Here is a 26,666-nt window from a genome sequence, read left to right as displayed (position 1 = left end):
GCGGACTTCATGGGAGCCTGTGCCACCACGAACCAAATCTTCAGGATCCGACAGATCCTACAGAAATGTCACGAGTATGTGCCATCACATCTTCATCGACTTCACGGCGGCTTATGATACAGTCGATCGAGAACAGCTATGGCAGATTATGCACGACAGCAGATTTTCGGATGAGATGACTCGACTGATCAAGGTCACCAAGGCGCAAGTGATGTGCTACGTGCGTGTTTCGGGGATTAAGACAAAATGATGGACTTTCCTGTTTAACATCGCCCTTTAGGGTGTGATCCGCAGGTCGGGCATCAACAGGAGGGGCACGATTTTCACAAGGTCTGTTCAGCTTCTGGGCTTCGCGGATGACTTTGACATCATAACACGTGACATCACGACGGCGGAGGAAATTTATGGCCGACTGAAAGCCGACGAATCGGACTGCGAATAAATGCGTCGAAACGAAATACTTGCACGAGGCTCCAAGGAGAACAACATCAGGCTTCCAACTCAAGTCTCTGTAGACGGCGATGTATTTAGGGTGACCACCGACAATAACACCAGCAAAGAGATACAGAGACGCATCCATGCTGAAAATCGTGCGTACTTTTCACTTCGGAAGACACTTCGATTGAGTCGAGTGGGACGACGCACAAAGTTGACGCTGTACAAAACCATAATAAGACCGGTAATGTTTTACGGAATCCAGAAATCAACGCTTCTCGCGGAGGACCTTAACGCCCTTGGAGTTCTCGAATGGTGCTGAAGGTGCGACGGCGCATGAACCACCAGCTGCAGCGCTATTTGAAGAGAACCCAATTGCACACCTCGCGAAAGTCAATAGGTTGCGGTGAGCCGGTCAAGTCGTAAGGATGCCGGCTGACAACTCTGTGAAATCACTTCTCTTCAGCAACCCTGCCGGCACACGAAGTAGAGGGGCGCAGCGTGCAAGATGGCTGGAAAGGTAAGGTTAGTAAAGATCAATTGTTTCGTTGTGAAAATTATTAAGGGGGCAAAAAGTCTCTACTACTGGTTTAAGAGGAAGTCATTGATTTTACAATAATTAACATAAAAACAAAATTTCTACTGGATACTTTATTGAATCAATTTTACATTACCACCGTTCAAGTGATTATTGACTTGCAATTCATCATCGGCTACATTGACAAAAATATAATCTGCTAGATAATCATTCCCTTGGGACTTAAAAATCGGTTACTCTATAAAACAGTTTGTTAGATTTATTTTTTTTTATAAATTGCATTGATATTTGCCTCAATTGTAGAACACGATTTGCAAAGCTAAATAAAATGTGAAGCCCGATTTTTCTCGCAGTGTAACTTTTTCCCCTGAGGATACCAAACACTGTTCAAATTTGATATATTTTTTGGTACGAAGTAAGTTCACATTATGCACTTTACATTACTGATAATAATAATTTAAGAAAGAATAAGAAGTTTATTCGTTGGTTCACTAAAATTGTAAAAAACAACAAGACAAAATTAAATCACCAAAATATTTTCGCTAATGGTTGTTATTATCACTAGCACTAATGCACCTTGAAAAGATTCTACAAATAGAAATCGATTGCCTTCTTTTGATAGTTTGTGTGATTGAGCCATTTTTTTACAGCAGTCTTATTGCAAAACAGGCTTCTTGACTTTCGTTGCATCTATCAAACGAGGTTAAGATTTGGAACTGTGTCAAAAGCTTCAAAATATTGTTTTATAATACATACACTTTAATTAGAATTAATTTTATCATTCCGCCAAAAAGGCTAATGCTAATATCCACATCATTTACTATTTGTAACACCTAAAAGGTATCTAAATTATTTCCGAATAACTGCCTAAAATAATAGCTATAACAAATAATATAGTAAACAGCAGAAATGTTTGGACAAAGTGAAGAGCATTATTTTGCTGCCGTATGCAATAACGGTGGATATGTTTTGTTTGTATGAGTGTTGATTCAGTTCTGGATCCGCTCATGCATCAATGCACACTGTCCTCTATCTTTAACTTTCACAAAACTATCGCTAAGTCTCTAGTTCACTGCTGTCCCATTGGAAACGTTCTTCTGCTGTTGCCTTTTGTATTGTTCAAACAGATGTTTCAGGTCCGCTAGCGCCCGAGCGATCTGCTGTGCAAATCGTTCTGAACTCTGAAAGAATTTAATTGTAATGAATTTTGTTTTCGAATCGCGAAAAGACATACCGTTGTCCCGCAGGATTTTTTTGACGAGATGTGGAAGAATATAAGGTCCTCGCCAGCAACGATGTACGAAACGCCGTAACCGTCATCCGCGACAGGACCGAAGCCTCCACCCGCGCTAATACAGTTGGGGTGTTTTTTCAGATCCAATTTGGCGGTCTGACCATGTGGAGTTTGACTAGTAGACAGCCGCCAAGGCTCACTGAGTACTTCCTTCAGGAAAGGCGAGTCCAGCTCAAGATACTTCGATACCACATACAGGCAGAACAGGTGACGATCGATGCCTTTGCCGCACATTGCATCCTGGTAACCCAGCTGGTGACGATCACAAGCATCGTTCAAAAGTTTAACACGTTCTTGGACCTAGAAAACGATAATATTTTATTTGTTCGCACTTCAGCGAGTATCATATTAAAAAATTTACACTGCAAGTAGGATCTTCCATAGACTTCACCCAGGCAGCCGATTCTATCGTACAGGGTCGCACCGTTTCGGTACGTCCTTCGCGGAACAGCCGAGTCATCGATGCTTCGTAGGTTAGTGAAAACTTGCCAGCATCACGATAGTAGGCCAATTGAAGGGCCATCTGAAGGAAAGCATCGGGTGACAAGCGAAACTTTTTCATCAATCCCTTGCCATAAGCATCATGAACAAAAATTCTCAGATCGACATCCTGAAGGAAAGATAGCATAACCGTTTTTACACGCCACGAAATTTTCAAAGCAATAAACCTACATTCAGCAATTGCTGAGCAGCCAGATGTGCCTCTTGGATAGCGTCCAGCGCTACACTGTTGTCCAAATCAAATGCCAGCCGTTTTGGCTTCGGTGGCTCAAACTCAGGAATACCGAGTGTGTTTCCATTTTCGTCATATCTATATCGTCACGGTTGAGAGAACGGAATGTTGAAATACTGTACTTTGAACTAATCCTTTGAGCAAATATATTTTCAAATGTTTTAAAATTTTGGGACATATTACTGGCATGCACTAGTAAGCTATAACACACTCGAGCTACTTAGTTAATTTAGATTCAGGTGGTTAGTGTTGTTACTAATTGTGCTCTTCATAAATATTTTATATAGGTAAACCTAATAAAACCGTGCTTAAATGATTAACACATGCTTAATGGACTAATATGAAAGGCGAACAAGTTTTCGCAATTATCGCTCACTTTAATACCACTAGTGAGAATATTCTTTTTATTTTCACTGTTATTCACCATGACATGTGACTTTAGGTGTTTTTTTTGTCAGGTCTCCCTACATTTTGCTTTCGTGGTAACTTATAGAATTGATCATTAGCCTGGATTCTGAATTACCACGATGACTTCATCTCAGCAGTAAGTAGTTAAGTGTTTTACAGTTGATGTTACTAGATACATTCCATGCCGTGTGATCTTGATATACTGTATCAAGTTTGGCTTAGTCTTTCACACAAGGTGTTTTGGAATTCATAAACATTAGGTTTGTAAATATTAAAAATGCTGATGCATTTTCTCCGAGAAAAAAGGTGCGTCAATATCCAGCAAGCCATTGCGCAAAAGGTACAAATTTCCAAAAAAAAATACTAATAGAAGACCCTGCCCCGATTTAACAGAACGCTGTTTTACATCGATTTGCAATAGTTGTTTAGTCCTGTTGTAGACTTTTGAAGACAATTGGTCGTTTGCGAATCGGTCGTTGTAACTGCCGAGCACTTTCGACGGTATCCAATTGAAAGGCTAATTTAAGTTTTGTTTTGAAAATAGAATCTAAACTAGTTTTTAGTAACTATTTCAATACAAAGCAGTATCTGCAATGACAAATCGACAAACATGGATCAGCTAACAGTTACCAATTGTTAGTTGTATTTTTAGATCCCTGGGTTAGTGATCAATCTGCAGTTATTTGTGTTCCTATAGCAATAAAAAGCATTTAATAAAACCATTACCGTTTATGCAACGCCTCCTCCGCTACTATGTTCTCCCACACGTGCGCCAACACAGGTGCGTCAGCCCTAAATGCAAATCATTATGTGATTTCATTTAGTTTCGTTTCGTGATAATTTTGAAAGGAAATAAAATTACACAATTACAGTAATACATTAATTACAATAGTAAGAGGCAGACTCGAACCATAAATGCGTTGGTCGATGATTGACAAAAGGCAAAAAATGTGGATAATTTATGAGTGTGCATGGGTCGAAAGATGAAGAAATCAATAATCAGCAAAATAATGTGTAACCAAACAAATTGGGCAAGTTTACAGCATATCTACCAGCACCACTGCATATAACTATAAACACATGGATCCAATCAAATTTATACTGATATGTCAAAGCTCTAACGCTCCAACTAAAACGGCAAACTTAGACCGAACCGAAGCGCATCTACTATATATTTACAACTACATTATCTCAAAAATGACTCGTTATTTTCATTGTATCGAGAAGCACTGTAATTACCGCGGATGAGTTTCTTCCATGATCAACATTTCCCAGATGTGTGACATCACTGCTGCGTCCGCCCTGAGAACAATTGTTTTGACATGGTTTGGTTTGTGTTGGGGTAGGTTTATGAGATAATAGAGTACCGAATGGACGACGAAAAAATATGGAGACGTCGAATTGGATCGGGAAACAGATACAAATGAAAAATACATTATTGAAATGAAATGTCAACCATTCCATAAGGTTACTGCGGAATACTGAGAACATATTTGTAATACTGCTTGTCGTACAATGCTTGAATGGTATATATAAAGTGAACTGAGTTCTGGAAACTGCGATAATAACGTATTGTTCAAAATTTATTTTGTATTTTCTTTTTGCAAGATAATTATATTAATGCATGTAGATTTAAAATATTCTTAAAATCCACCGTTTCAATTTTCAATTATTGAAACTAAATTCAAAAATTGTAGTAAATAAGTTTTGAACAAGTGTTATGCAAATGGGAGGTCAACTGAAATTAAAAACAAAAAACACTTACCAAGTATGTTCAGCATTAAATCCAACCTGCAAATTAAAATTTTAATCAATAATGCGTTATTCTATACTTTGTTTATTCGAACCCACCCTTGCATTGCTTCCGATGCATACAGTGAAACTCTTATCGAACCACCGATCATGGCCTTTGCCGTGAAGTAAATTCCTTCCAAATTGGTTGAGTTTCTCTGGATGTGCCATATCAAATTCAAAGGGGGTTTCATCCAGTGACAGCAAGAAAGCGGAACTTTCAATTAAATGCAAGGAAGTTTTATTAACACCCTTTGCAAATACCGATTCACGGATTTTTGCCCATTTGGTCCGATCGCCGGCTGTTAGTGATGCTAGTAACTCTTCACCAACTTGTGGCTTATCACTGCTATGTAAGATTTCTTCGATTTGAATCTGAATCTCACACGGACGCAAAATACGTCCATTATGGTAGATAACGACTTTATAGTAGCATCCTCGGAACAGTACAACAATATGATTCGAGTCCTGATAGTGAACAATTTTATCAGTTTCAATTCCTGGTATGCGCACCGTGTTGAAGATACGCTCATATTGCCACGAACACAGCGGAACCAAACCTTGCACTAGAATTGGTTCTAGCTCTTGCCGCTCGACGATTCTACGGAACTGAAGCAGCATGTTGATTACACTAGCTGCACGTGCACTTCTAACGGTGGTAGGTTGGGTAAAAATTGCATCCATTCCATAAAAATTACTGTTGACCATCAGAGCACCGCGGCTACGTAGGTAGACGTATTCTTCCCACCAATCTGATACATAATTAGTTGACCACCAACTCTTCAGCAACAAATAACGCTGTAGTTTTGTGGCAATACCATTCTGGAATTCCTTGGCTAGTCTTTCCATGCGCGAATAATTATCGTCATCCAGCAAGGGACGCACCGACCGCAGATACTGTCAATTAACGTTTGTTATTAGTAATTACATATTCAAAAATATTCTTGACAATCATACCCTACTCATAGTATTTTCCACACTTGGTAATGGCAGACGTGGAAGAGAACCTTGGAAGCTATATAGGCCTGGTTTGTTCCAGGTTGCTAATACTTTGACAAATACTGCCCACAGTCTCGTCTATAAATAGAAATTATTTATCGTCAGTAATATGCTTTAGTTGTAAACGCTAGTAGCGAGCACCATACCGGCAAGGAAACCTTACTACCCGGTGCTCGTTTTTCGTACATCCACCCTTTGTACATCAGTAACAGCTTCAATGAGTAGCGCATAGTGTAGCATATACACAGCCAAAAGAAAAGTCCAGCTAGGCCACATGCTGCCACCTGATAGTTCACCGTGTCCCTGAAAGAGTTAAATATGATCGAAATGTTTGGCCCATTTTTTAACCGATCTTACCCTGGTAAAATTGCTAAAAACTTATTGACTAGGTTAAATGGAACCTGGCGCTGCGTGAAATGTAGTGCTAATGCGACGGCTATGACTAGCCACAGGCTCTGTAGATGTGCTGGGTACACTCCATTGCGAACTCCGGTCTGGGGAAAAAGTAAATATTTATTAAGTAATTTATTAAGTATAAAAAAAAATCGTAAGACCGGTAAGAAACTTCAGAAATAGTAGATAACAAGCAGGATTTCAAAACATTCTCTCTAATACTTCTGTCCAATTATGACGAAAAATACTTTCATGCTCCGCTCTAACACGATTCTTTTGCTCGAACATTCATATGTTTCTCGGTTTCCAGTGGTTTCTGGTACATGAAACTTGCCTCTAGTGAAGTATCAGTACTTTAAATTGTGGTTGGTCGACATTTCCGTGCTTGGTTTTTAGCTGTCGTAGTCTGCCTTTCGTCACGGTTTGGAGCTTTCTTCATATTCAAAGTATGTAGGCGATTTTGATGACCATGCTCCTCTCATATATTGTTTCTTTAAAGGCTTTGTATGGTAGCGTTAACATAAGATTTTCCTATGAGCATTAAATTTATGTATTGTATTCTTTTTAAAAATGGAATTTTGCATGAATGTAGAATAATATTGACATTTCACAAATGTTGAGTACCTAGAGTCGCATTTATGTTTGCTAAAAACCGAATAGATAAACGAAGCTACACTCAGCTGACATTTGTTTTCATACGGTATTCAACAGCATTTATGTCCGCTGTTGGTGTTTTCAAACTTGCAAACTACATTTTGTTTCACTCGCGTGCCTCATGGGATAGAAAAATAATATCGTCACGCTTCAGAAAATCTTCGCATATCGAAAATTTGTATGCACGTCTCTATTGGAATTTTAACATTTCACAAAAATCCCATTAAATACGTTAAATCGAGTTCCGGCTCTTGGGCTTCCACATCTTTAGATGAACTCCAAACGAAGACTAAATTACAGCTAAAAACAATAGTTGCAGCAACAGTCATCTTTAAATTATAATCACAAACGCTAATTAAAACTTGAAGCTAGACAGCATGTTTTGGGAAATGTTACACTTTAAAAGCCATTTTAACCCTCTAGTGCCCAAGATAACTTTCAGACGGACTTCAAAAAAATAACTATGCAACTTTATAAACATTTTTTAAGTATTGGTTGAAGCTTTTGAGAGGTTTAACTGAAGACCGTCTGAAAGCAGCACTGGGCACTAGAGGGTTAAGCTTCACGTCGAACTAAGAAAACTTTGAACCGATCTGATATGTCCGAGGAATTTTTATGACAAAAACCACCGAGTCTATTATATCGATGTGCTTGCTCTATTAATTTGATCATACATTTTACTATTCATGCCAAACATATTTCGAAACAAGTATCAAGCGTTGCGCTGGTAAAACAGGGCTTCAAGACACAAACTAAATAGTTATTAAATAGTTACAGTCTGTACTTACCCTGAATCGTGCCAATCGTTTTTTCCATGATCTAACGCCGGACTGCCAGACAAGGTTGAGCACTTCTCGATCGTAGTTCAGGTGCCATCCTTCGTGAGTGATGGAAAACGAGAACGCAACGGCTGAATGGGCTTCAGCCATGGCGGGTTGTCTGCAGCAAACGGTTTATCAAACTGCCCGAATGCACTGCTGCGGCTGCTGCTGCTGCGATGAGGTCAGGTCTTGGCCGGTATGAACTGGTATTTATTTGGTTCGAACTCTGAAAGAGAACAATATCACTGATGAACTTGTATTGACGCTGTCGGCAGATATAATGTGTTAAATTCCACCGCGACCGGTATTGCAAGGTAATGATTGATTCAGCGTTGCGGAAAATTTGGAATATGGCGCTCGCTGATAAGATATCATGTGTGCAATTAGGTTTGGTTTTTTGTAGGAAGAGAATTCATTGACCTTGGTTCATGGATTTGAATGTTGGAGTTCACAGATAAAAAGGTGTATACTCGTGTGGACACGAAATGCGTTTGCATAGAAAGATAATGACGAATAAATTTGTTGCTGATTGCGATTTGCTTGTTAGCTGCCTTTGCATGTTGAATTTCATTCGAACTAATTTTAATCCAAATTGTGTTTTCAGGCAGAAGCAGTGACATTTTGTTCTTTGATTACAAAACAATGTAATCTTACAGTAAACAGTAAATCGTATACAACCTCCACAGGCATTTTTGATGCCCACAAAGAATGAGCTGACCATTCACTAAGCATTTATGTGATTTTTGACTAATGAGCCATTACTTAATAGAAATTAAAACGGTGTAGTGTAGGCCATACTTGTAACCGCTACGACATCACACTTCAGAGGGCGCAAACTAATTCAAGAATGAGTATTTTGTTTAGAATACAGTACAGTTACAATTTGAGTTTGTCATATGAATATTAATAATATCCACTGCTGCTTTGCTTCGTTTTCAACTGTAAACAAACGGCTTGTTCGACTTCCGGGAAACATTATTTTTGCTGCTGACGTCGCGTCGGCTGACATGTTAGAAAAATTGCTATGAGCTGCAATTTTTCATATGTGGGATTTTGCGCCAATTTGACTAGTATATGCCTTCTTCTAAGTACTTTACAATTTAATATTTTTTTGTGCCGTTTAAGAAAAAATCCTCAGGAATGCCATGTCTATGGGACTAGGATTCTTGAAAGAGTATCGTGTCATGATAAATCTTCGGATACAAAATCTTTCACTTCATTCATTATGTGCTCGACGGGGTATCCGGATATCCACTAGTTTAAGTTCTCGCATCTTTTGCAATTTGCATCCGATCTCGATAGTTTTAACGCCAAAAGATTTAATAACTGCAAGAATTCTCCCTCTCCCAGAAATTCGGTTTTCCGGAATATGTTCCAAAACTCCGGAATTTTATGAGTATCAAAAAAGAATCTCACAATATGTAATTGGTTCAAAGTTTATAAAATTACCTCCAAAGGCCATTTGTATGGTTTGAGTGATATGCCCTCGAAATGTTCCTTTCGGAACAGATTTTACTGGAACTTCTGGTATAAAACAAGGTCAAATAGCACATAATAAAGGTATTTTCGGAACCGGGATGACGTCCAGAGCCCGAAAAACGACCCGTCTTTAATTTGAATTCCAAGATGGCGACTTCCGGTTTGTAAAATGAGAAATATTCTACGGTTATTTGGGTGGCAAGAAGGCAGAATCATGAAAGGCAGAATTCTATGACCGTACACACAAGGCAAAATATTTCAGAAGGCGGAAATATGAAAGGCAAAATTTTGAAGGACACGAAAGGCAGAATCACTGGAAGCAAAACATGACTCACGATAGCCAAGTGCGTGATGGCAAATTGGTGCGAATCCTGGTCACGGTACCAAAACTGCTATTACACAATTATTATTTATTATTATTAGGTAACCAGACTTAATAACTGGTTGAAGCAATGATCAGTTTTGACGGGAGGTGCAAATCAAGCCTAATCCGGAACGCACAAACGCGCGGAGAGTAATTTTTCGATGTTAGGTATAACTTACACTAGTCTCAACGGCTTGTTGGGTATAGTTAACATAAAACAATTCATGCGGCGTAGACGGATAATCGAGGGCAAGGAACCGAGGCGGCACAAAGCCACCGTGGTTTCCGTAGTCCGAGCCGGCCGCTGACCCGCCGACGGAAGCGGCGGCCTCTCGCAAACAAACAAACGACTGATACTGGATATCTAGGATTATCCAAACAGCTTTTCTTCCCCTTAGTTAAGTCCGAACGAGCGGTAGCGAGTAAGAACAACATACACTTGGGCAATAGAGTCGGCGAAAGGCCGCGAGTGTGTGTGTTATTAAAGGCTAAACAGATGACACAATGTTAGTAAAATATATAACCAAAATCGGATCTGCCATTTTGTGATTCTGTCATTCGTTCTCTTTGTGATTCTGCCTTTTGTAGGAGACCCGGTTATTTCATGAAGTCGTTGATTTGAGATACATTGAAAAAAAAAGGTTTTTTAGATCTGTTGAAACCTTCAAGAATTTTGAACGGAATAAGATATAATCTTTTTATCCTCTCGTTCACAGAGGTACTTTCAATTTTTTTTGGGGGATAATTAAAAATCATTTTGCATAAGCTTTGTTTTAACTCTTTGAGGCACTTTAAACTAAGCTGTGAGCTAATTTGAAGGTAGATAAATTACTAAATCTTTTAGTGCTGAAGCTATCGAAATCGGCTTAAAATTGCAAAAGATAAAAGTTTTTCAATTTTTGAGTACCCGAGTACCCCGTCGAGCGCAAAACGGTTAAAGTGAGAGGTTTCGTATCCGAAGAATTTTCATAACACGATTCTCATTCAAGAATCCTAGGGAATATATGCGAAACCTATCGGTGCTACGAACAGACATATGAGTTTATTCTAACCGGGACGTCAGTCAGGTCAAACAGTCTATCCGTCTATCCACTACAGTTGTTGAAATTTGTAATTCTGTTCGCATATTCAGAGATGTTTTATTCGCATTCTAAGCAATTTAAATTTGGCTTTTAAAGCAACTTTGGCTTGATGGACGCATAGGTTTGGGTTCAGACATAGGTTTTGTATATTTCTAGAGCAGAATAACACGTTACAGGATTAAATTTGCAAGTAGAACACTCTGAAAAAGAGATGATTAAGTTAAAATCTTTATTTCCCCAATCAGATCCACCGTCTTCTCAGAAACACAATTTGATCTAGAAAAGGAAGTTAGTTTACCACTCTATCTCTTGTAATGTGTATAATGTTTGTTATGATGTTGGTTACATTCTTCAACTTCATCTGGAAAAAAATAAACACAATACGACACGTTTTTCTTTGTGTTATGCTATGCAGTCGGTTTTTTTTTTACACGGAGGAAACGTACCTTGTAAAAATTCAATAATTCATAATTTTCATAAAAAATTCGCGTAGAATGAAATTGCGTAATTCAAAACTGCGTTAAAATCGCGGAAATTCAAAATTCTGCGTGAGAGAAACATGATTGATTCGAAAATCCACATAAAAAGTTCGCGTTCATTCGAAACATCGTTTATAAAAAAAACGCTCGTTAAAAACCGTGTAAAAATATTTCGTATCGCAGAAACGATTTATCTTACGGTTCGGTCGCCGAGTCACTGAGATTCTCTGTGTGTCAATTAGGGATGCGTGTATGCGAATCCGATTCATTTTTTCAAAAAGAATTTTAAAGATTGCTACATTTAGATTCTTGAAGATTTCTACATTCAGATTCCTTATGCGATTCGAACAGATTCTTTCTTCTTCTTCTTCGTATCGCAGAAATGATTCCTCTTACGATTCTTTTGGATTTTTGAGAAATCAATGAGAGGGTTTCCATATGCGATTTGAACAGATTCCGCCTGTCTCGCAGAAACGATTCCTCTCACGATCCCGTCACCGAGTTATAGGTAGCCTGGAAATTCTTACTCGGGATTATCTTCGTTCCCTAAGTGTTGTCATGAAACCTCTCTGTCTATATATCTATGCATAATAAAACAGAGGGTCAAGTTCCAATACCGGAATGTAGCTTGCCAATCAAGAAGCATCGACCTCGTACATATAGACTAGATAAATGATATCAATATCCCCAAGACGGAAATCCAAACGCGCACATAGGAACAATTTTCCAAAACGCGCTTGCAACGACCTTGATCTTCGAGGTATGGTTTTAATAAAGCCACTTCTACACATATAAAAACTATGCTTGACATACGCGAGCACCGCTTTCACGGCAAAGGCCACTCATGAAATATTTTCGCACAAGGCTTCAACGCGAGCACCGATGACGGCTGCAAACGAACACACCGACTATCGGTGGTTTGTGGGCTTTACACCAGACCTACGTCCGATTCGCAATTAGACTGTGTTTTGCTTGAATCGTACAACGACGACCTTGACTCAACAGGTTTTTGTTTACTGTTCTAGTTGTAAACACTTCACGCTACCCCTAACTTAAGTCTACTTTGTGATTGGAGCGAACGAGAGGCCCCGATATGATGTATTCATTCACACACAAGAGAAAACTGTTGCCTATGAATGCAAAAAATATTTGTTTTGAGTTTACTGCAGAAGCCGGTACCTAAATCGAACACATACGAAAACCTTGGCACTACATTTTTTTAAATTGGAACTTTGCTCTTCTTTTGAGTCACACTTCGCGGTCGATTCTTAGTGTTTGAGACGATATTGTAGCATCAGTGCAACGACCCTGTAGATTTTTTAGGTTTGAGTTTGGTTTATTTGACACGGCTACCCTGTAGATATTAGAAATCGTTTCTCTGTTTGGACTCGAATGCTATTAGACTGATTATGATTTATTAATTTAATTTGGAATAAAACCAAAGTAGAATTTTAACTTAATGATCGAAACATGAAGAAAACTTTTTTTAAATGTATTATTTTGGACATGGGCTCCAAATAAACAATTATGCTATTCCATCAAGGCAGAAAGGGGGGAGGTCGAAAGCATTATTTGCGATTTAACTTACAAAAATCATTCAAAAACAGTAGTATATTGAGGTTTCTCACACGCAGCATTCGTTTGATTGATTTATTGTTGCATTAATTGTATTCGTACTGCTACTCATTCATACACGGAAATGTAAATAGTCATTTGCTATTCTGAATGTATGCCACTTAACGCGAACAACACATAAAAGCAACAATTGATAATGTCATAGGTTAACTGTAAAACCAGTTTGTAAGCTTGCCCATTAGAAAATATGTAAGAGAGACTCGATACACTTTGTTTCACTCAAAATTGCCTGAAAAAGTTCCTATTTCCTTAATGGCAGCATTTCCTAGTAATTCCATGTCATAAGGTTAAACTTCCTACTCTAGGTATCGCATGCAAAACCCTAGCGTGAAAGCGCATCGCTTAATTGTTGCACACAACTGCACTCAGTGAGAAGGTGGTCAACCTTGCTCAACACATAAAATGGGTTTCGATATAGCCACAAAACAGGTTCATTCGATTGACACATCTGATTTTGAAACGCCGCTTCGGATAAACGAGTCAATTGTAGAGTGATCGACTGTAAGTCGGATTTCGTTGCATGTTCATCACATCATTTGCACCATGAAAATTCATTTAGTCTTCCTCTTTATTAACCAACTGCGACAAGAGCAAAACCTCTTGATGCTAGACTAGGGTGGTCGGTATTACCGACTTTTCGAAAAACCGGTATTTCGGTATTCATAAAAATAAAAACCGGTATATTTTTTTTCTGACAAATACAAACCAGGGGCGACTCGTGGTCTTTAAACCTACTAGTTCAACTACAAAATTCTGAAAATCATAGTTTAGGGAAATAATGACAATCATGTCCGCGGAAAAACGCAAGTCATTATCTCTGTTCTATTTGAAAATAAAACTGAAAAATAATTAAATATATACAGAAATTTAGATTTGAAATTTATTTTTTGCCTAGCGTTTTAAGTCGTTTTAAGGGGCGTGTCGCTGCATAATTATGTTTTTGCATTTATGAATACCTATGCTTCATTACGACCCAGTTTTTTTTCTGTAAGATTTGGACCACTTGTTTTGATCTCTTGTGATGTTATACGATCCAGATACAACACTGGATAAATATAATAGTGTTTAGAAAACTTTAATGAATGAATCCAGTGATATGATAACGAAGAACATAATTTTGAAACTCATATTTCTTTCACATCGCAAAACTTAGTTTTAAATTAATGAATAAATTTGAAATTCTTAGAGGAACAATTATTGAAACTGTTGAGAAGAGTAAATGAATGAAGAAGAAAATGAAAAGACGATCAGGCAAGAATTTACATTTTACGAATCCGAAGGAATCGAAGGTAAATACCGTAAACTGGGGTGACTTTGATCACTTTTTTGGTTGTATCTCAAATATTTTCAAAATATACTGAAAACAATATTCTTTGATATTTTTAAAATAAGTACTGGCATGCATTGAAAAAGATTCAGTCACTACTTCAAAAGTTTAGCAACAATTTTGCTGTTTTCAAATATGCTCTAATAATTTTACACCAATCATCATTCCGGGGTGACTTTGATCTCTTCATTGTTTTGATGAACTTGGAGTAACACTCTGCTACTTTCACTAAATTGAACAGCCTAAAACGACTTAAACGGGTTTATAAATATGGAAAGCAATTTGGGGGCCATTCACATTCTACGTGAATAGTTTATAATGGCGAATTTCCAAGATTCATACAAAATTTTTATAATATATATGAATGATTATTCACTGAGAGAGAAGGGTGGTCTAAAATCATTAAAAACTAGTCCACGAGGAATATGACTTATGAAATTGTCAAAATTCGCATGTTATTTCACGTTTTGGGTTTTTGTTAAGAAGAAATATGTAATACACTGTGGAGAATATTGGGACTCAACATTGCCTTCATGGAAAAACTTGCAAAAATTAACAATAAATTGTATTGTTATAATATTTGTCCATCTTAGGAACTAATCTGGGAACAAAATAAAAAAACTTTACGTATTGCAACTTGTTGTTTTGAATCTGCCTAACCGATTGTTTGTATGCAACAAAAATCGCCAAAAATACACTTTATTTTCAATTAATATTTTAGCATGAAAACACTCTTTAAATAGCAGGAAATGCATGAATAGTAGCAATTCGAACATATATCCACACAATCAGTGAGGATTACGACAAATCACAAGCACTACGAGCGCTTTTTTACCACACTTTCAAAAAAGAGGTATAGTGATCAAAGTCACCCCGGTGATCAAAGTCACCCCAGTTTACGGTACTTCTTTTTTCTGTTTGATGCTCTTTAAACAGTTCTTCCAAATTCAGTTGAACCTGAGAAAGCATTTTTCTGAGCTAGAATTAGCGCTAATAAAACTCGCTGCGGTTTGGGCGACGAAGCATTGACCATGCTACAGCTATTTAAATTTGACTTTCTCAAAAATAAGGAGCATTAATTTTTAGGACGAAATACTTTATTGATTTTTTCATCCTGTAAACGCTTTGTAGCAAGAACAACATGTTCATAATCAGGTGCAACCTGTGCAATGCACACGGAGACGCTAAACAAAAAATAAGTCCCTAATCCAGTTTTACTTTTAAATAGCACAAAACGAATAATGATATACGTTTTCTCAGAATTTGTGGTTGAACTGGTAGGTTCGAAATCCACGGGTTGCCTCTGTAAGTATGAGTGTGTAAAGAGATTAGCTGTTCTACTAAAAAAATAAATGTCTTGCTTTATTGATATGAAGTTTTTCAACTTATAATCGATACACACAAATACATCATCTGAATCCAAGCAGAACAAACAAGAAGGAACAAAATTGATAAATTGGTTAGAGTTAATTAAAATTCAATGTTGCCTTTGTCTAAATGTATATTTTTATATACACCGTCATGTGACCGACCTAAGTGGGTAACATTCGTTAACCTTACAATGATTTATGAATATTGTGACAATAGATTTTTTAATTTTAAGAAAAATACCGGAAATACCGGTTTTTTCGCCTCTTCAATACCGGTATTTCGGTATTGGAAAAAGTATCGGTTTTGCCGGTTTTACCGGTTTTGGTTTTACCGGTAAACCACCCTATGCTAGACATTTCTACTCCAAGCTCTTGGAAGTCAACGGATAATGGTCAGCGAACGACCACTAGGAAAACCTTCATACCAGTCAGAAGTAAAAGGCCACACAAGGCCATTCGATTTCCAATTGTTTTCCGTTTCGAATTTACGTTTCGTTTCAATACACTTCACGGCCAGGAAGAACTTTGCACCTGTCGGTGGAACTTACACTTCAGAACACTATTCAAGGCAATTCCAAAACAAATGATTACACAATCACTGCCGCAGTAGTTGACCACCGAAGAACTATTTGTTGAGCTTTTGCAATGAAGTGAATTTTTTTCTAGCTGCTGCGAGAGTCTCACGCGGTAAAAATCCACACATGCAAACACACAGTACATGTAGGTAGTGAACTCCGAATAAAATGATCGTTTCAACAGCACGAGATGCTGAACCGCAATAGTGCCAAACAAAAATAAAGTGGGAATTATTCTCACTATACTTTGCGCGCAACTTGCTGGTTCTTTTCCGGCAGAGATATAGAGAAAACGCAACCGCACTGCCCCGACTGTCACACTAGACTAAGACGATGAGCACACAAACGTGCTGTTGTCAGTTGAATTCATGATCAAGCAACTGGTTGAGCACAGCCTTCCGTCTCGTCTGTGCATTTAAGCTTATGGAAAACTACAATCTATTCATTTTTGTTGCCATTGATTGTTTTCGTTCAGGAAAAACTTACAATTATTTGTATCGCAACCGTTAATTCGTTCTTCCATTATTTTTGTCCATTATTTTTTGTCATTCAACGCAAGACCAACTGTCTCGCGGTAAATATTTGCGACATGAGCAAGAAACATAGAATCTTATCATTAAAAACTCAGTGCCATGCAAACGTGCAGAACTGCTCATAATTAAAGGTAGAAACGACAGGAGAGACTCTCAATGAGTTGAATTTTTCGCAGAAACTACCATGTACGAATCGTGACGCTACATCCTTAAAAAAAAAAATTCGAGATAGATGTGTGTATGAAAATATTTATAGTAGGAGCTGTTATAGTTTCATCCATAGCAGCGACAAATTGAAATATGAGCAGTTGTGATAACTGCATAGGATGTTACTCAATTTTTACCTTCCATTGTATTGAGTTGACATGAAAGCAACTAGTATTACTCGCTACTTCCTCTAATTTTGTCTGTTTCTGTTGTGAGAATTGTTTTTTCATTTGCACAAATATCTACATTCCAGTGGTAAGCAATATGCGTATTTGAATGAGTGTAGGGTCGGAGGCTTCATGTTTCATTACTGAGTTCAGAACGGCGTTAAACAACATCGTATTCTACAAGCGCAGTGAACTAGCGCTAAGAATGTATTTTAATCGAAACAATCTTCGATGTTAAGTTAGTATAATTCCTTAATTACAATTTAAAAAAAAAAAAAAACAATTTATTATCAGGTCGGGCGTGATATGATAAAATATATTTCCATTTTAAGGTGAAACTCAACCAGTGCCAGTCATACCCAAAATTCATTGAAAACAAAAATTCGGACACAAAGAGATCATTGACCAGATCAGCTGTTTATTGAAGATTCATCTACTTTAAAGCAACTTTTTTATTCGAAAAAAAGAACTGAGAACTTTTTACTTAAAGAGTAAAGCCTTGGTGCTACATTCCGATTCGGAACTTGACCTTCTGTTTGTTATACACAGACTTCGCAGCCAACTGTTTAGTGTACAGGGCATTTGCGGGGCTAGCGCTACGATCCTGCTGACAGTCTCTCTCGAACCGAGACTCGAACCTACGATGACTGGCTTATTAGGCCAGCATCGTACCTCGAGACCATCTGGGAGATGAACTTTTTACTCATTTTCTTTGGAAATGCTTGCTTTTTGTATTTAAAAAAAAAATAATTGTTAATTACTCAAATGTACAAATTATTAAACGTGACACAATGTGATGTTCTTCATTGGAAACAAATAACGTGAAAAGAATTTGCTTTAATGACTCTCTGTAATGACAAGATTGCACACTTTTTGATACCATTATTTGCTATCAGAAATTAAACCAATAAAACTGTAACAATCAAAGACGAACACATGACGAACATTTACTGTGAATTGCAACGTAAACTTCACTGCACTCGGCAATCATCTGTACGGACAATCTCACAATTATTAGGGTAGATGACAGGACATTTTGCATCAACTAGGGTAAAACAGGACACATGCACAGTAGATACTTTTCGGGCAAAATAACAACATTTAGATAACATCACTGACAGTTTGTCCCAAACACATGAACCGTGTTTCCAGCCTACTGCACTAAATTGGCGAGGATACCCTTGCTTGGGATGAACTATTTTTATCACACATCCACTTCATCATTGTGTTCGTCCGAGTGTAGCAAAATTCAAGTACATGGAGTCCCGTGGTGAACGGTTGCGGTCGGTGCGGTGGAATGACGTAAATTGAGCCGGTCCAAAGTCCAGGCGGCCAACTTGTTTCCACGAGAAGCGTCGCGGCACACTTGCACCATGAAAGCAAACAACAAAAACAGCCGGTTGCGCATTTTTATGCATTGTCAGAGTGGCGTTTGGCATTACCAGATAGAGCGTGTTTTGAGAATCCGGGACCTACGTCTGCAGAGCAGCATTGCCAAAAAAACTGAAAATTTCACGAGCGAGTAGGTGATGACTGTTTTATTGGTTACCGGATCCGGTCAAGTTAGTTGTCTAGATAGATCCGACGTGTTTCAAGAAAGTCAGATAATTTATTTGAAGATAATCAGAAAGTTTGAATAAATCGTACAAAAGCGCCATTTGGTCGGGAGCATCTGAAAAGCTGGCATTGCTGGTTAGAAGGAACGTTCATTGTACAGAATGATGCTCTTATGTTTTTTTTTTCGGAAAGAACAAACCAGTTTCAACCCGCTACAATCGTTATACAATCATGAGCGTAGAGAACTCAAACAGTTCAATCTCTTGCTATAGGAAAGCTGTCAGCAAATGTTTTGGTAACGCGAACGAAATGAATGATGTAGGTACGTATTACGCGCATTCAAACATTGGTTTGGATTGAAATTTTGTTTAACCAGATATTTTAGATGTTTTTTCTTTTTGTCGATATACAATTCATTTAGCAAAAAAAGTATGTACCAAAACTACTTTGCATTATTTAAATTAGGACCATGCGTCCCCATTGTTATGTTGAATAAATATTTTTTATTGTAACAGTAAAATGCAACATGTTTTTCTGATAGCATTTTAAGTTTGTACAAAAGTCTGCCTGCAAGAAAAAGTTTGAGAAGCGTTTTTTACAATGTCACCGATAGTTGTCGATGTGTAATTAAGTATTAAGTATACTATGTTTTAGTTTTTTGCTTTATGCTATTTTTCTACATTTTTATATTTTTAAATTATTGTGTTAGTAAATAGGAATCCTTCCCAAATTATTTAGGATTACACAAAACCCGAAAATATTTTGGTTTGAAATTTATTTCAATTGATCGGTACCCTAGTTTCTGTTCATGTTCAGCCCTATACCATTATCTATTAGAAAAAGATACACTGCGCACAAATTTCCGGTTTCTATCGAAAACAGATTGACGTCAATACCTACACGGATAAGACGGAGTTAAATCCAAAGGAATTACACCGGGTACAAACTTCATTGAGATAAGAGGCCCGTAGCTTGTCGTTATTTCTGACGCATCCTAATCTGTTAATAAAAAAAGAAGGCTCCGAATAGCAAAAAGAGTATTTACCCCTAACTGATAATATTTTTGAGTGAAACACACATACATGCATCTTATTGTAGATTACTAAGAAACTCGAATGTAGTTTCGCATGTGTAAGAGGAAGTAAATACCATGGATTTGTATATGCAACTGATGGATTAATAAATAATTTATCTGTTTTGTTAAAAAAATCACGATATACGTGCGTCTAGTTATGATCATGTAGGTTCCTCTGTACTTATAATAATACATATAGGGACAAAAACCGGTTCAAAGTACACTTGCTTAGTAACGATTTTTTAATTAAAATCAAATGAATACTATCCGTAATCTATGATAGCCTGGACGGTACAGAGTTCGGTGTAATTAGTATTATTCCGATTTAAAAAGTAATATAATTGCTATTAACCTACAGTTGGTTTGAGTGAAACTAATGAACAATAGTAATAAAACAGACTCTACCCATTCACCATGACCAGAATATTGACTCAACCAGTTAAACCCATCTGTGCTGTGAACAATCCTAGATAGTATGACGTATTACCAGTATAAACCATGGTGATGATAAGGGTTCCTGTTGTACTATGACATCAAACTGAACCATGCATTGTTATCAACACTAGCCGGAATAAGTTATAGCTTTGGCTGATCTTATCTGGCGCTCACTGATTGGAGAATACTGTAGGTATAATCATTTTATACTGCATAATTACGTATAAATTAGCTGGGCACGTGTACACGATTTTTGTTTTGGTGTTTTGATTTGTCCTTGCGAACCTAACTTAGGCTTAATAAGTATAGGGGGTTATAAGGAAACAAGAAGCCGAAACTGTTGATATCAATTTTTAGGTAGTTAGGCGTTTTAAAAAGTTGGCAAAAATAGATTCATTCTTACTGCTCAATACTGGACAATGAGAGCTAAAAACTGGAAAATTTTGGACCGAAGAGATCTGGGGAAATGGTATCATTCCATTCTCCAAAATATCGAAGATAACATATAAATCTGTAATAACACAGTGCAACAAAAATTGACTTTTTTTCTGCCTTGGTTTCTATATATATTTTTTGTGCTGTGTGTTTCCCCGAGTTTGAACGTATTTCAACTTATGGGGCAACAATGCCGCCATTTTGAATATTTGAGAAATCGGAAGTTTTTGATGTTTTTTCGACGCCATTTTGTTTGAAAGCCAAATTTCAAAATTCTCTTAGTTTGTGAACATGTTAGTATCTTCTCACCCATCTTAAAAAAACAGATCCTAAATCAGATAAAAACTGAGCTCAAAACGGTGATTCTACGAAACCGGTTTTGGCATAGTTTTAGTATATTTCACAAAGCAAAGTAATATCGAGTATGTCTGAGCGTTAATGGTAATGCGCTAATATCTAAAAGTGATATTATATTGAGTAAAATAGTTTCAAGAATCGATTGGTAGGTGTCTGATTCACGTAAAATGTCAGTAACATGTCAAGTGTGCCCCAATTTTCCTACATTATTAAAATAGGTTTTTCTCGACGTTAGATTAACTTATTTAAAATCTGTCTATTGTGATATTAAGAGTGTAAGCGATACTCGAAGATACAATAACAATTTGTCTTTACATGATCCTTGTCTTTTTGAGGGGAGGGGGTTGCATTTTTGACCAGGACCGGTCGAAGCATAAAAATCCTGCTTCAGCTATAAGACAGAATCATCGCATCTTCGATAAAATCAAATGCGACCCCCTCCCCGCAAGAGGGGGAGAATCCATTGAAGACAAATTGTTATTGTATCTTTGAGTATCGCTTACACTATTGATATTACATAAAAAGATTTCAAATAAGATAATTTAACGTCGAGTCAAATCAATTTTAGTATTGTAGGGGAATTGGGGCAAAATCGACATGTTGCTGACATTTTACTAGGGTGGTTTACCGGTAAAACAAAAACCGGTAAAACCGATATTTTTTTTTAATACCGAAAAACCGGTATTTTCGGTATTTTTCTTTAAATTCAAAAAAAAAAAATAATCACAATCTTCATAAATCATTGTAAGGCTACCTACTTAAGAAGGCGTTACAAATCACATGACTGTGTATATTATAAATAAATACATTTCGACAGAAACAACATTCAATTTACCCTTAGGGGCCATCCACATACCACGTGGACAGATTTTGAACGATTTCAACTCACCTAACTACCATTCACACTCATACTAACAGAGGCATCTCTTGGGTTTTGAACCTACCAGCTCAACTACAAATTCTGAAAATCATAGTTTGGGGCGGTAATCATAATCATGTCCGCGAAAAAACGAAAGTCATTATTCGTTTTGTGCTATTTAAAAGAAATACTAAAAAAATAATATATAAATATATCCAAATTAATATATTAATATATAAATATTAATTTGGATATATAAATATAAATTTGGATTAGGAATCGCTAGGCGAAAACTAAATTTAAAATCTGAATTTAATTATTTTTTAGTTTGATTTTTTAATAGTACAGAGAGAATGACTTGCGGTTTTTTCGCGGACATTACTTCCCCAAACTATGATTTTCACAATTTTTTAGTTGAACAAGTTGGTTCAAAGACCACGAGTTCTTTCTGTTAGATCTATGGCGGAAGGAGTTGTGTTTGGTGCTTTGATTAATGTGCTTGATCCGTCGTTAACGGATTATATACCTTTTAAGTTTTCAAAGAATCGAAAAAATTGCCTTTTCTTTAAGTACAACTTCTTGAGATCATTTTCACAAATTTTTATAAAGATCTGAGCAATAAGGAGAAAGTTAGAGCGATTTGAAGCGCGGATCGTAACGGCCGCGTTTATTACGGAATAGTGTTTCTCAAAAAATGACTTTGCCGTGTTTACGATTGCGGTTAACCTACTGAACCTATTTTCTTCATCTTTTTTTAACTATTCATTATTAAATTCCCCGGTCGTTGAACGATCGTTTTTTTGATACACGAAGTTTAACTCTGTCGAATAAAAATTTTTATGCAAGTTTTAGCGCTCACATTTACTTTCGGGAAAAATGTTCCCGTTTGCATTGAAAACAAAATACTTATGAAAATGATACCCGACACACTTCTAAACTAATGAAATAATATGAGTTTGATCTGTTGAGTCTTGTCGTAAACACAGCAAAACTTTGCAAAAACAGCGTTTTGGGGATACAGCCATTACTCCACAAATAATTGGTGTTTCTAATGAACAAACGTGTTTTTTTGTTGTTGGTGATTAACAAAACTTTCAGAAAGTTACTACTTTTATGCAATAAAAACGTGCTACACGCTTAAAAAAATCCAAACTTTGCTCTTTTTTCTCGAGCAAAAAGTATATAACTTCTTAAGTAAAACTAAATCTGTGTTAATTTTTTATCAAGTCTCCTTTTGGGCAGTTGGGGTAAATCTTCAAATGCTATGCAGATTCATTCAAAACTTCTGTTGATTATTTAAACATATATTTTCGAATCTTTGTAAAAGCCGTGTCTGAGACCCTTGGTGACATTTTCTACTTTTTGTTTAGAATATTGCAGATAATAAGTAATTTGAGATGCCCAATCGACAGACGTAATCATGTGCTAACCTTGTACAGAAGCAATTGTATGCCTTTAAAAGATTCAAACCCTTTGTGAATGCATGAAAGCTAAGAAAACCAGTTTTTCTAGTTGACTGGCGGCACCACAACATGCTACTACCTTTGCAAGAGCCCTTCAAAGGCACGTTTACCACAGACCACAGGGAACCGTGGACACAACACATAATTTGAAATATTACATAACAAACAAACAATAATAAAACGTCAAGTTTTGATGATACGACGTCCAAAATGTATCGAAAACGTACGTTGCTCTACTGTCTCTTCGAGTTGGAAGGCGCATTCGGATTCAACCTTCCGTACAGCCGCAAAGTCTTCATTGTGTGGTGGAGAGTGGTAGGAAATTTTTGGAGGTCGCACATAACTGAAATACATGCGCGGCCAGTCACATGTAGCGTATTAAGTAAAGGTTTAACCAAGTTTACCGCTTAGCTGCTGTCTATTGTACCGAAAATTAGCGTTAGTGCGCTATTTGGGAAACTAAAATTTGCGTTCAGTTTGACCTTGAGCTGCGAAAAAAACACCAACTGTTCGGGTAGGCAGGGCTACAACATATCGAATTACGCGGCGGAATAATTGTTGTCAATTATCCAATAGCTCTACTAATCTCCACTAAAAAACTGTGCGAATAAGTACAAACATCTAACAATGAAAAAATATTAATAGACGCAAATTAAATAGTAAACTTGTTTTTAGGTGAGACTATGAGGCTCTCTGCAAAACCGAAAAACCATTCTTAATTTAAGAGAACTTCAATGACTTCCATTCAGGTAAAGCAGGACGATTTATGGGGTAACAATGTAAACAAACTTCCTGACCCCTAATGGTAGCTGATTATGAGTTAAATACAACGTGTGTCAATTTGAATTACAAACTAGGTTGACCTGCATTAGGTTCTGTTTGATAACTAGCCTAACCCGATGATTCAAGGCGTTCCTGCATTACCGCAAATAGATGTTAACAGGATTCAAAAAGGGCTACTTTGAATGAGTTTTGTAAGAACAAGTAGTTTAAGGACATGCACATTTCAATTCTACCTTGAAAGTGGTTAATTAAACTTTTTTCTGTGTTATCATTGGAAACCTGTTTTATTTTTCAACGTTGGTTTATTGTGTTTCCTATCTACTAACAGCAGTTTTAACACTTTTACTAATGGGTATATTGTTAGTACTATCTTTACTTCAGTAATGAATTTTCTTTCTTCACTAGTTTTATGACTAATAGAATGTTTCGACCCGAATGCCGCGGACTACAGTTATGCTTTACATTACTGTTTTCAAATAGACGTTTATTTCACCTGGAAAAATATGATCGTTTTTGAATTAAATTGCATCAGTCCGAGTTGTAAGATTGATTGTTTCTCAATAATCTGTTGAAACTACGAACATAGGTAGCTCATAATTTAACCCATTCCCCGCGGGTGATGCCATAATAATCGTTGAAAATCTGTCCACGTGGTATGTGGACGGCCCCTAAGCAGTTAGAGAACAAATTGATGCGGTTGCTGAGTAATAAGAGTTGGAATGTTATTTTTCAATGTAAAAACTGATTTCTCTCCGCAGGGATAGGGTTAAAAAAACATCTGGCATCTTATTAGTATCAATTATCTGAATAAGAAATAATTTTGAGTTATTCCGCTACCAAACACTACGATTTTATAATTGCTATGAAACTTTGCTCGATGATTATATTTACACTGCACTCAGAACACTCTGAAGTAAAGAAGTGAAAATTTTTTCTTCGATTTGAACCAAAAACCACGAATTTCAAAGTTTTCATCCAGTCGGAAAAAACGGACTTTAGGGTTTCAATGGTTTTGCAAAACATAGACTGTTTTCTTTGTAATTTGAATTTCTAATTTTCTTGAAAAGATTGATTATTTTCCAAAGTAATGTGCATTATTATTATTATATTTTGAATTATTGATTTTTTAACTTCTAATTGTTTACGAATCGTTCAATTTTCGAATGTGTGTGATCTGCTGTAATCGTACCTCAATTTGGCATATGCAGCAGGTGTGAATTGTGACAGTTGCAGATTTGCTAGGACAAACGATTGAATTGTCTTATCAGGTAAAACTATCATATGGAACATGATCCTATTGCTTGTGAAATGATAAGAAAATCCAGAACTTCGATGGAAAACCGGCGGAATTTCCAGCAGAGATACGATGTCGTGGTGGCCAACATAAAGGAAGATATATTCCTACTCTCTGTTTAAAACGCGATAGCATTGAAATATGATGTAGGACGAAATACAGAACAAAACACGAATCAAATGTCAAGTTTGTAGACATATATATACATGCGAACATAAACACACACCACACATTCTCTCATACAGCATACACACAAACACTAGTATATACACAAATCCACTGGTATATGCACACGTACACTGCTGTATACATGCACACAAAGGTATCTACACACATACATATGTATACATGGTATATATATAGGTACAGACTCGCGCAATTGCAAACATTCTAAATATAAAATATGCATTCTAGACTAGCGAGGGGCTTTTCCAGATTAACTTTGAAGCTATTGCTAGAAATCTAATCAATTGAAAATGTCATAGGTATTACCTACTTTTTTATTTTTACGCTGCCTATCTGTAAATCAAATCAAGTAACTGACAAATCACTCAAGCAGTTGTAAGAATGGCAAGAATACATGCCAGATTACTCTATACTATCGCACGTACCAACTTCACTTTGAGCTATCGATTGAAAGTAGGTCAGTAGAAAATTTTTGAAGAGTGCTAAACGTGTTGATTATTCTTATTAACGCGATGAATTAATTTCATCATCGAGAATGTAGAATACCATCGTTTGTTGAAAAATTATATTCAGTTAGCTGACTTACCTTTGCGTGTTGCTGATTTAGTTAGTATCGCTTGAATTCAGTTCAATTCACTGATTGCTATTCACTATTTTCACTCGAACTAATTATAGAAAATATTATTTCATGTGCTGCAGTAACTTTCAGTACAAAATTCAATAAACAAGAAAGTCAGTTTCACAATTCTCTGAGGTATAGAAGTTAATTCGATTAGAGCGAGAATATTTCTCTACATTGGATGACAAACAATACAAATCGAAATATCACCGATTGCAAACTGCACCGTAAGTTCACAACGAAGAAACACAACTTTCACTATGCCAAACGGTGTGAATGCTCGACCGAGACTGATGAACAGCCTCAAAAAGAAATCCAA

The 26,666-nt window shown here is 36.8% G+C and overlaps 1 protein-coding gene across 6 annotated transcripts; it reads right to left on the bottom strand.

Moving 5' to 3' along the window:
* Positions 1-1,054: 1,054 nt before the first annotated feature.
* On the bottom strand, positions 1,055-26,666 carry LOC129728018 (carnitine O-palmitoyltransferase 1, liver isoform). 6 transcript variants are annotated; one of them, XM_055686373.1, is made up of 14 exons: positions 26,558-26,666; positions 26,315-26,477; positions 8,034-8,292; positions 6,556-6,692; positions 6,345-6,501; positions 6,157-6,276; positions 5,260-6,096; positions 5,174-5,199; positions 4,648-4,710; positions 4,135-4,200; positions 2,940-3,078; positions 2,629-2,877; positions 2,208-2,567; positions 1,055-2,154 (listed from the first exon to the last, which is right to left on the bottom strand). In XM_055686373.1, exons 3-14 carry the CDS (start codon positions 8,172-8,174, stop codon positions 2,038-2,040), a joined length of 2,412 nt encoding a protein of 803 aa, XP_055542348.1. In that variant the 5' UTR covers positions 8,175-8,292; positions 26,315-26,477; positions 26,558-26,666; the 3' UTR covers positions 1,055-2,037. The 6 variants fall into 6 exon arrangements, with proteins under 6 accessions (XP_055542348.1, XP_055542347.1, XP_055542349.1 ...); XM_055686372.1 differs by having other exon boundaries at positions 26,315-26,651; XM_055686374.1 differs by lacking the exons at positions 26,315-26,477; positions 26,558-26,666 and adding an exon at positions 16,351-16,741.

The sequence above is a fragment of the Wyeomyia smithii genome, chromosome 3 (genome assembly GCF_029784165.1).
Source record: "Wyeomyia smithii strain HCP4-BCI-WySm-NY-G18 chromosome 3, ASM2978416v1, whole genome shotgun sequence".
Classification (NCBI taxonomy): Eukaryota; Metazoa; Arthropoda; class Insecta; order Diptera; family Culicidae; genus Wyeomyia; species Wyeomyia smithii.
The sequence above is the reverse complement of the archived record's forward strand: the minus strand, read 5'-3'. Positions and strand labels throughout refer to the sequence as shown.

Excerpts from the sequence above, each read along its gene's own strand:
- LOC129728018 (XM_055686373.1), bottom strand. The coding sequence starts at position 8,174 with ATGGCTGAAGCCCATTCAGCCGTTGCGTTCTCGTTTTCCATCACTCAC. Across the intron at positions 6,693-8,033 it reads AACGATTGGCACGATTCAGG|ACCGGAGTTCGCAATGGAGT; the intron begins GTAAGTACAGAC and ends CTTTTTCCCCAG. Across the intron at positions 4,201-4,647 it reads ATGGAAGAAACTCATCCGCG|GGCTGACGCACCTGTGTTGG; the intron begins GTAATTACAGTG and ends ATTTGCATTTAG.